This window comes from Platalea leucorodia, assembly GCF_965183815.1.
Source record: "Platalea leucorodia genome assembly, chromosome: 1".
Taxonomy (NCBI): Eukaryota; Metazoa; Chordata; class Aves; order Pelecaniformes; family Threskiornithidae; genus Platalea; species Platalea leucorodia.
The window spans coordinates 32,033,419-32,044,466 of NC_138823.1; the positions used below are offsets into that span (position 1 = coordinate 32,033,419).

The 11,048-nt window shown below is 40.2% G+C and overlaps 1 protein-coding gene across 2 annotated transcripts in view; it reads left to right on the forward strand.

The window, feature by feature from the left end:
* Positions 1–10,816, forward strand: part of PAG1 (phosphoprotein membrane anchor with glycosphingolipid microdomains 1) — a 116,350-nt gene extending 105,534 nt beyond the window's left edge. For both annotated transcript variants that reach the window (XM_082326046.1, XM_082326047.1), the window contains one exon: positions 1,485–10,816. In XM_082326046.1, coding sequence (XP_082182172.1) covers positions 1,485–1,835 — 351 coding nt within the window. In that variant the 3' untranslated portion in view covers positions 1,836–10,816. The remainder of the gene's footprint in view (positions 1–1,484) is intronic.
* Positions 10,817–11,048: the final 232 nt, after the last annotated feature.

Here is an 11,048-nt window from a genome sequence, read left to right on the forward strand (position 1 = left end):
GTGATCATGTCCAATATACCCGTGCAATTTATAAATATGTTCTCCGGACATAAAAGTAAACACAAACTTGGCAATGAGCTGAGTGAGCTCATGCTTTCTGCTGGGAGAAGTGCTCCCAGACATTAATGAATAAATTGATCCTTGAACTGGGTTCATGTAATTTAATGCTGGAAAGGGCTGAAGTATGGATGAGCAGAAAAGCCGTTTTTTTGGTTGGTTGGCTGAAATCAGTAAAAGGTAAGAAGTATTGCCATCTGCAATTGAATGTCTCTCATTATAAAAAAAAAAATTCAAAAACCCAGAGAATTAACAGAAGCAATCTGGTTCATCTGCATCAGTCAGTGTTGCTCAATGATAATGGACATTTTCATGCCGATCTATTATTTTAATTGGATTGATACAAATCCAGAGTGGCCTTGCATGCTTGGGAAAGACTTTAAATGTAACAGAAGAGCTATGTTGCAATTGCGATATTAGGTACCAGAGAAGCAGTGCAGGGAATTTCAGCCGTCTGCCCTGTGCAAGGGGTAGTATCCACTTGGCCTGGGAGGGGGAGTCAAGCGTGGCTCCCTGCGCTTGGCGCCAGCCCCGGCGAGCCCTGAGCGGGGGGACACATGTGGACGTGGGCTTCTCTTCCACCTCTTCATTAAGGGCCACCTTCGTGCGCTTGTTTAAGCATACCACCTCTGCAGAGGGGGGTTTTAGAGCTAGGAGTGAGAGTCCAGCTCCCTCTCTTGTGTTTATAGTAGCTGAGAGGATTGAGTCTCTAGTCTTAAGTTCTGATACGCAGTGACTGAGATGCAGCTCCTCTTTGTAGGGAGAGTTTAGTCAACAGAACAGGCCTTGCATATAAAGATCGGCACTGACTATTTGCTGTTTTCTGGTGCAGGTAATTCATCTCCTGATTTTTAACGTTCTCTTCACATGACTTGGTGCCTCTTTGGTCCTGCCTATAAACACAACAAATAACTACTCTCCTATTGGGGTGTCTCTAAAAGCAGAAAAGTAGCTGCTACTATTAAAAATAATAAAAATTTTAAAACCCCCAAGGATCAGACAGCATCCTTCTCCTACATTACAGCAGCTAAACCTGATCATCCCTTTGACGCCTGTCTCCCCATTGAGCCCAAGCTGACTCCAGGACCATAGCAAAACTTGCAAGAGCCCCTACTCACAAAGCCATTCCCTTTTGTCCCGGGTCTAAGTTGCTCGCAGGGGATTTATGTTCAAAGAATTTCTACATTTATAAACTTCTTTTAGAAAGTATTTCATAAAACATTCTTTTTTGAAAGAAAATCAATTTATAAATGCATGCCAGAAAAGAAAGGATTTGTAAGAAATCCTTTTTTTTGTAAGGAAGGATATGTTTTTATTAGATCTTGTCTTTTCTCAAGTAACCGACATCCTTGTGGTGGAAGGGGTACAAACCGGCACACAAGCTTTATGCCGTGCTTAAGTACTCAGCAGGTGTCTCCTTTTCCTAGATCTCAGCCATGTACTCGTCGGTGAGTAAGCCGGGACAGGCCATCAAGGCACTGGATTCTCCGTACACCTGTATTCAAGAAATGGCATCTCAGAGGTCCCCATCTATTTGCAGTGGCCTCTATGCAAGTGTGAAGGACTTTGAAAACACCCTAAATATTACCACTGTGCCTCAGTCAGCGGACAGACCAAACGGGGAGCTGGAGCCTGACTATGAAGCTATCCAGTCAGTGAGCCAAGAAGAAGACAGGACCTTGTCTGTGCCTAACACAAACCACACTGCTCTTTCGGGAGAGAATGACTATGAGAGCATAGGGGACTTGCAGCACCACAGGGATTTCACCAGACTTTAACTACTCTGGCAGGCAGATTTCAGCATTTATCTGATCCACTGGTATTTTCAAAGGAACATGTGAAACATGGAGAGGGAAGTGCTTCTCCTTTTGAGGAACAAAGCTAAGTAGAGAACAAAAGTTGTAAAGAAGCAGCATACATTTCAGCCGGGGTGTGATACCCGCTAGGTTATTCTGGGTGGTGGATGGAGGCTCACGGGAAAAGGTACGTCAGGTCGGAACGACGACCAGGACAACGTAAAGGCTTCTTTGTTGTTAGCTCCATGATGACCAGAATTTGGGAAGGACTGCCGGGCTTGACGTCCCAATAGGATTACATACCAAAAAGACTGCCTTTACACAAAGCTAGCTTTTTGTTTTAAAAGAGTATTTTATGTTATTTGCTTCAAAGTGTTTTTCAAGCATCTTTTTTCATTCAAGTTCAAGCATCCACTTTGTTGAGCAAATCATGGATCATCATACCTCAACTCAGACTTACGTTGCAGGGCTGGGGAAGGTGCGCTCACTTCTGTGTCTTTTGGAGAGCTCTGTCCACGTTCATTGCAACTAAAGTGCAAACAACAGTACTTCATTTCACAAGGGACCTGCTCCAAATGTACTTGAATTAATTGTGTTGGCTTTTTCTTCTTTTTTAATGTCAAGGGCTGTAGAATGTGACTTGCAATATTTGAGATATGTACTGGTATTTTTAGTTTTTTTGTCTGATTATTGGTGAAATACTGCTTTAAAATGGCAAGTGACACCCTTCACGTTCTTGCTCCATTCCCTTTGCGTGCACACATATACCTACACATACACACATCAGGCAATTGTCATGTTGCAAAAAGTTGTGCAAATGGATGCATCGGCATTATGTTTAGTCTAACCTTAATAGTGTTGAAGTCATCTTTTGAAGAATTTTGCCCTTTTTTAAGACTTAAAATATTTTAATATGTTTGTCTAGTTTATTATATAGCAAAATTTATGTACTGTGTTGAGTGGATGTTTTTTATTTTTACAACATATTTTTCATCCTCAAAGTTTTTGTAGATTAACTTTCTGTTTTATGTAACAGGAGGGATCCCATTCTTTGATTGGGCTTTATTTGGCTTTCCTTTAATTTTTTTTCCTATTTTAGAAGTATGTAAGTGAACTTTGGGATTTTTTTGGTCTTCTTGAGCAGGGATGTGGAACATACCTTGCTGTTTTTAAGCTCAAAATAATGGAGTCTGTGTAAAACAACACTGCCAAAGGGCAAAAAAGAGGCAGAGAGAGAGTGGGATTTAGTCTGGGATAGCCACTGCTCCTCCTTGTTCCTCTGCTAAAAGGAGCAGGAGGGCAACCAAGAACTTCTTGGGGCTCTGACAAGCAGTTTGAAAGCCACCATCTTTCAAAGATACCAAGTTATTCTGTTACTATTAAAAACAAAATACAGTGCTTAGATGAAATAAGTAGGTACTGGGTTGATACTTTTGTTTTCTTCAAGAGTAGTACAATGAATAGTACAATAGTACAAGAATAGTCTAACAAACAGCAGAGAACAGGCATTCACATACGTAATATTTGGCATGTGCTTGAAGAGTGGTTTATTTTCAATTCAAAATAAACAGTACCTAAACGGAGGCTGGCTTATTCATAGTAGCCTAGAACGGGTTTAGTTTCAGTTCAGTTGGTACTGGGTTTTGATATCTTGGATTGAGTCTTTCTCAGATCACTGGCCAGTGCTCAACATTACTTGGTACTATAAAGCGCAAACACAGATCTGGCTACACGCATTTATTAGAAATTACTTAATAACTGAAAGAAGTATACTCATTTATGGGCTTCGCCTGTAAGTAGTACGGCTCTGAGGAGCAGTGCAAGTGTGCGGTCAGACTCTGCCCGCAGGGTGATTCAGACTTCGTGGATCCTGACCTCATGCATCAGTGAAGCACACTTGATCTATGATTCTCTTCTTTCAAGGAAAAGCGGTTCAGATCAGTCTACATCCATCATGTTCTTGACCATGCTGCCATGCTTCCATAGCTGTAGCAAACCCTTTGCTTCCACTTTACTGCAGTGCTTTTTAAAGCTGACTTCAGTCTTCCTTTCTGGAGTTTGTCCCTCAAAAAAAGTTTCTGTTTCTGTTCCCTTGAATGTGAATTCATGAAGTTTGCCTTTGACTGTTCTCTCCTTCTACTTCATACTGTTTAAGGCCAAAGATAAGATGCACCATGTTTCAGAAGATCTTTTGTGCTAAGTCTGGGGAATTTCTGAAGTCTTTAACTATGTGTTTGCTGTCTGTTCCTTGCTCAGGGGTACGGGTTTATATATGTAGTCCTCAGTCTGACTCCTGCCACTTAGTGGCAGGCATACCCCAACTCCTGAAATTCCCAAATACATCTCAAGATGGCGTCTACAATCCCATCTACAATCCTTAAGGATTGTCTTCCTCATTACATGGATGACCGCTTTTGGGGAAACAGTAGCAACATGAGGTTGGTCAGGTTCACCAGATGCAATTTCAAGACCAGTTTAAAGATAAAAGATAATGCCAGTTAATGATAGCGAAGAATAACACTGAACTCGATTATAAAATTTTAAGGTGCAAAAGAAGAAAACCAAGCATCGCTGTAGAAGTGCCCCCATCAGGATCAGCAAGTCAAAGGAAGGAGGAGGGCTGCCCGGTCGCTTTTTGTGGTCTTTCAGAGCAGAACCAAGACTGTTGTTTTGGAGGAAGAGATGCGAGACTCGGCTCCTTCCTTCCTTTCTTTCCCCCGTTCTGACAGCTGCTCTTTGAGACCCCCAGACCTCCCTTTTCCACAGTGAAATCCCTCCCCCTCTCTTTTTTTCTTTTGTTTCTGTTTCTAACCTGCCTCATACAGCCTTGCACTGGGAGCTGGTACTGAGTCTGCAGTCCTGCGGTGCTGGCACATTCCTTCCCCTTTAAATGATTCTCAAGCTGGTCACAACCTTTTCAGCATCCATCTGCCCTCAGCCGTTGAGACCCCCTCACACTGGACTCCCGGGAGCTGCAAATAGGAATTGCCCTCCTGAACAAGGATGCACAGGGGAGTCCATAACTCCCCTGCAATCTTCATTATATAGTCTAATGCTAAAGAAAAATGTTTTAGAATTCAGTCCAAGGTTCTTCAGTGAATAATTACATCTCTTGACGAAGAATCAAGCTCCTGGTTTAGTTCCCTCTTCCCAGAAGTAAGATCTGTTCCTTCACGGCTGTTGCCAATGCTTCCCTTTCACTAATATATTGGATGGAAAGATTTTTCCAACAGTAATCCCCAAATAGATTAATCTTACTGTAAAGAAAAGGGAGTCTCTTCTACTTGTCACTTCCTTGCTATTTTTTCTCTTTCACCATATCCCTAAATAAAATGGCAACATCCAAATTGAAGTATTTGTTACCTGGTGATCTTTTCTGGGGAAGCTTCACAGTCTGCTTCTTTGCCTCCAATTTTTGGCACAACTATACAATAAGATCTCACATCAAATTGCCATAGTAAGGCCAAGACAAGCTGTAATGTGTGTTAACTACACTAAAATGTAGTTTTACACTAGTAAAGTGTTACTTTTACACTAGTAAAATCTTTTCTGAGTTCCTTTTGGGAATTGGTAGAAATAGGAAATGCAGTTTGGATGTCTCTTCCATGAATTTCTGTCTCCTGTGGGAGTTCTAACCACATACCTAAACCAGTCCTCACCCCATACCTAAACCAGTCCTCACCCCATACCTAAACCAGCTCTAACCCCATACCTAAACCAGTTGCCCCTTTCTACCATGGCGCAGACTTTCTCAGTCACGGAGAGAAACAGATTCTTTACAGATATTTGTAGCACAGGCAGGTACCTAATTACCACCGTTAGATCAGTTATAGTGCCTTTTTCACTCAGTAGCTAGTACTTCCATACTCTTTTCCATACTGTGTTTGTTTAATACAAAACTACAAAAAGACAACCCCTACTTTGTCTAAGTTGGAAACAGCTTTATAAAGACACATTAAATGTACTGGACCTCAATTACCCCTACAATAGCAATAGTCTCTCACAAACATCCTTTAAAAAGCCCAGTAATGTAGCTACGATGACTAAGCTTTGCAATAAGAATTATCAGTCTTCTTCTGAAGAACCTAAGTTTTTCAACAGTGAGCATTCAGGGAGGTGGTGGTCTTTGTCCATGTCAACTGTGAACAATTAGTTGCTTCAGTCTTTGTATCAGTATCAATTGCAGGCTTGCTTACGTGTAGCAGGATTCATGGGGTGACGGATGGGTAGGTGGGGGGATTCATATTCATGAGTCACCCAGAGCTGGATCATCCCCACAGTAGCAACTGGCAGAGGACCAGCTGCCTTGTTCTCTAAGCCCTCGTCTGTCATGCCTTCAGGGAATCCATCCTGCAGGATTCTTCTGGGCTGCGTGCATCTCCATAGCTCCCTGAACAGCTCCTGTCTGCTGTCTTGATCACAATTCTGTATATGCGGTGCTCTCTGTCTTTAGCCTTTCAATGGTGCTTTTATAAGATGCTGGATAAATGGATTCAATGTGTTTTCTGAAAGCTGATGTGTAAAGTTGTGACACAGTCTGCTCTCTCTAGTATTGTCTACTTCCCAGAACTTAGTGTTAACTGTGTTACTCTGTCTACAAAAGGCTGACAGTGCTGCCCGGTCTCTTGTTCATCCCACACGCAGTCAGAATGGAGTCATCACGCGTAACATAAAGCCTAGGCTGGGCCACAGGTGTTCAAAGCAGCCATTCAGGCCAAGTGCCTTGGCCTGAAAGCAGTTAGAGACATGACTCTCATCTGTGCAGTGCGGGATTGGAAACATCACAGAGCCCAGCTCAAGGACTTTCTTCTGTCTCCTGTTGTGTATATACATTTGTTTGCAATGTGACTGTAAGAAATCTGTTTTTCCAACAAACGTTTTAATTTGGGCCACACTCCAATTAGGGATTTTTGCTCTTAGGCAAATTACCAGTTATTTCAGACGAATGTTATTTATTTAGGTTGGAACATGCCTGAATAAGGCTGTTTTATGTGCCTCACAAGTAACTTGGTGTGTGTAGTCTACTGTAAAACAAGAGAATGCAGAGATGCTCAGCCTGACAGATGCTCCTGTGGTAGTGTGCTGAGGACTTTCAAGGGCAAGTCTCTTCCTGGGAGCAGGGAACATAATTGTTATCAATACAATTTCATACCCTGGTGCTGAAGTTGATTTGTAGCATCTCTTTTGGGATGGTCATGGCTGAAGACATTGCCGGAGCAGATCTCAGCCTCAAAAAAAAAAAAAAAAAGTATTTTTATATCCTTTGCTAGCTAGCAACATATGTTGAGGATTATGCTAAAGATAAATGCTATGAATGAAACATCACAGAGACAAAAACATAGGGTTCCCTTTCTTCAAGGAGAGAGAACCCCCTTTGGTTGGGTCAGTATGAAAGATCCCAGGCTTACAAAAAGTATTAAACAACAAAAGTATTAAACAAATTAATTATGTGGTAATTTTTCAGGAGTGCATTAGGGTATCACATACACTAGACACTGTTCTTTTCTTATGGACAACAGAAAGATGAAAGCTTATTTGTAATGCAAGGTTCCCATTGATTAACTGATGAAACTTACTTTACACATAAGCCAAAGGTCAGCAAGAGTGTCTACACAATGTAGATATATTTAAGCGAACTCCAAATGATCCAGCTTAGATGTTGTAAGCAGAATCAGTAGAACAATTTAATGCTCTGCTTGGTCTGACCTGCTCACGTAGCTAACTCCGGCACCCCAATTTCCATAGCAAATGCACGGGTTATCTTTGTATTACATACCCATTGGCCTGTGCCCAGTCTATAGACAACATAAAACTTACAGTTCTGTTTTTTCAAGCTGTGAGTTTTTGTTTCTGGAGGTCTTCAGTTTCAAACTGGCCAGAAGGACAGTCACTACAAACATGATAGCAAAGTGCCTAAAAATAAAGATGTTTTTATAAAGGTAAAGATGCTCACTGTTCCTGCACAGCAACTTGTCTATCTACTGTATGTGGTAATCTCTTGCCATACACATTCCTAAATATTGGCTTTCATTTGTGATGTTCATTTATTGTTATAATAGCACAGTCTGACAAGGTTTCTGTCTCTGCAAATTGGTTGTTTAATTTTAACCAGAATATGTTTGTTACAGAAAATATAGAACAAGATTCTTTTTGTTCAGTTTAGAGGGGAGCTATGTTATTTCTTATAGGTTATGATAATGCAACAGCCTTCTTAGGTGATTTACAAAGTATGTAAGTATCGCTTGACTTTAGAATGCTTCATTTGAGATTTCAGAATGCCTCCCGTTCACTACAAGACAACATTACCAACTCTTGTTAAAATTACAATATCTTGTAATATTGGGGAGTGGTTTTTAAACCTTACATATCTTATTACTTTTTAAAAAAAAATACAGCGCTGATGTTTTGATTTCCTAATGTCTGTGAAGAGACTCTCATATTTTAACTTTCAGCATAGGCTGGATTTGGACTACCCTCTTATTTATGGAACTGCTCCTCCCTGCCATGTTCAGCCGTCACCATCTGAGTATCATCTCTTTTGTCCTTGATGAAATATGGCAACTGTCCCGAGGGCATAGAAACTGCATCACGTAACACTTCTGAATGGGACCTTCTTAATGTGCCTGTGGGATTTAGGAGACTGGACTTGTGCTCTAAAGTCAGATTTTTTGGGGACATCGCATCCTGTCTTGCAGACTTCTGTGGAGGTCTTCACTTTCTTTCAAGGCAAGAAGTTCTGTAGCTTGCAAGCACTCAACTGACATGGAAAGATGTATGTAAGAGGTAAACTGGTACAATGTTTAAACGTATTAGTAAAAAACCACCTAAGAGCACAAGAATCTTCTTTCTCGCATGCCTGAGGATACTGGAATTTGGTCTTTATCTCTGAGGCTATTTGAGAGTGGTCACGTAACCAGTCTCTTCAGAACATCCTACCAACAGACAAATGAGCATCTGGATCACTCTGGTGGCTCCTGAGTTTCCACACGTACCACCTTCATGATTTCCAGCAGGGTCCGTCTCTACTCTGTGGCGATGACTGCTTAGGAATGGCCCTTTGCTTCACAGTCCTGACCCCTGTCACTTAAGAAAGGGGGATGTGAGCTGCTTCTCCTCAGTCTGACTAGTCTTTCTAGATGGAAGTGTGCTAAGAGCCCACCTGCAAACTCAGAAAAGATCATTTACTGTCGGGGCAAGACAGGTATAGCCTACTGCAGCAGCGAGGAAGAGAGAGATAAAAGGAACAATAGCCAAGTTTCCTTTGCACTTCAGCCATGTCACAGACTACCTGTTTAGAAAGATTTTTACAGTAGAAGAGGTTACAGTTAAGAGACACGTTGCCGACAATCTCACAGGAGATGGATGGAATTGTTTATTCTTCTCAGTATTCCCTATACCCAAAGAGGCAGGGGCAAGTCCTCTCTGCCCCACCATGATGCAGTTTGGTGATCTTTTATCAGGCCTCCATATCAACAGAAATTAAATTAAAATAAATTCTAAATACATGTTTTTGTTCTAGCATAAACCCAAAATGGACAAATGTAGATGCACTAATGTAAGTACCATGTGCAGATCCGGACTTAAACAGATGGTTTTTAGCAAAAAAAACCCCAACAATCTGGATTACTTTATTTAAATAGAATTATTTGCATGAGACAAGGGTGCAGGATTGGACCCTAAGATAGAGTTTAGAAGAAGTTTTGTTTGGTGCTAGGTATTTTTATTTGTATTCTCAGTGAAATATATTTTCTTTCTTTTATGCTAGTGAATTGATATGACTTCCATAGGAACAACAAAAAATAGTCTGGTATATGGATAATTATCTCTAATAGCTATTATTAAAATCATGCCTCAGTAGGAGTCACTTTAAATTGGGTGCTATAGGAGCTTCAGCATAAAATTGCTTTATATATGGAACATTGCATACTTAGAACATAGTGGATAAATATTTGTAATTACAGAGACTTTCATTTATTTTATCTATTGTTTTATAATGGAAAAAATATTTATTACTGGAATGGTTTTCCAGCAATGTTCTCTTACACAATGTTCTAGCAACAAACTGTGTTTTCTGGACAACTATTCGATTCTCTGGTCACTGACGCAGAACTGTAAGACATCCTCAAACCAGTATGATCTTCTAAAAAGAGAGGATTAGAACTGTCTCTGGCTATCTTATAGTGGATACAGTTAAATATACTGTGTAGTTCAGATCTGCAGGCAGTGACAGCAGCTCGAAGAAATGACTGTGCTATATAAACCTGGAGTCAGTGCATGCAGACTTCTGAGATGGCACTAGCTGAGGCTTGTTTGCGACATGATGGGTTATTTGGCTTGCTACCTTTTTGAAATCAATATAGTTTTATTAACACCACTGCAGACACTGAAATACCGTAGTTTTGCAGAACATATGTTCCATAAATTGTAGCTTGACTGTAATTGCAGGGCTTATCCTACTGGTAGAGCAGTTCAGATCCAACACTAAGTTGCATTTTGTAAATTGATAAATGCCATTAAATCCTTCTGCACATTTTGTAGTGGTATACACAAGTTGATGTAATTTAGTCATACCATTATTCCAAGAATCTTCATCTGATGTTTCTAGCCAATTCAGCTTTTGGCTGCTGAAAGCACAGTAGGTAATTATGGTTATTTACTGTAAATGTAGACAAGTTTTATGTAAATATTTCAGGGGGAAAAAAATGCTACTTAAACAAATGAGGCAGTTATCTAAAAGTAAGAGCATAGGTCAATAATATAAGATACAGGTTTTATTTATGTACAGTAGTATCCTAATATTTACTTGTTTATATGCAGAAAAAAAATCTTAAGATTCTGTACTGTATTCTCTGAAAGCTTTTAAGAGAGGCTCTGCCATTTTCTCTGGTTACTGTATTTGCAAATAACTTTTGAATTTATTGGAAATCCATGTAAATGATGTCAAATGGGAAACACATTACATTGCAATGAAATGAGTTGAATTCAAAAATCCTGGCAAAATTCAGTGGATTGAAATCTATATATAAATTCAATAGCCAGACAGAATAAATCACAATAAATAAGCTTTGTCTTTTGTTTTGTTGTTTTTTTTTTAACCAGTGCCTCTTTTTGTTGTTTTCTTAACAAACGTTTTATTCAGTCCTTGTGTCACTTCCATCCTGCAGGTCCTAAAATCTGCATTATTTGATAGGATTT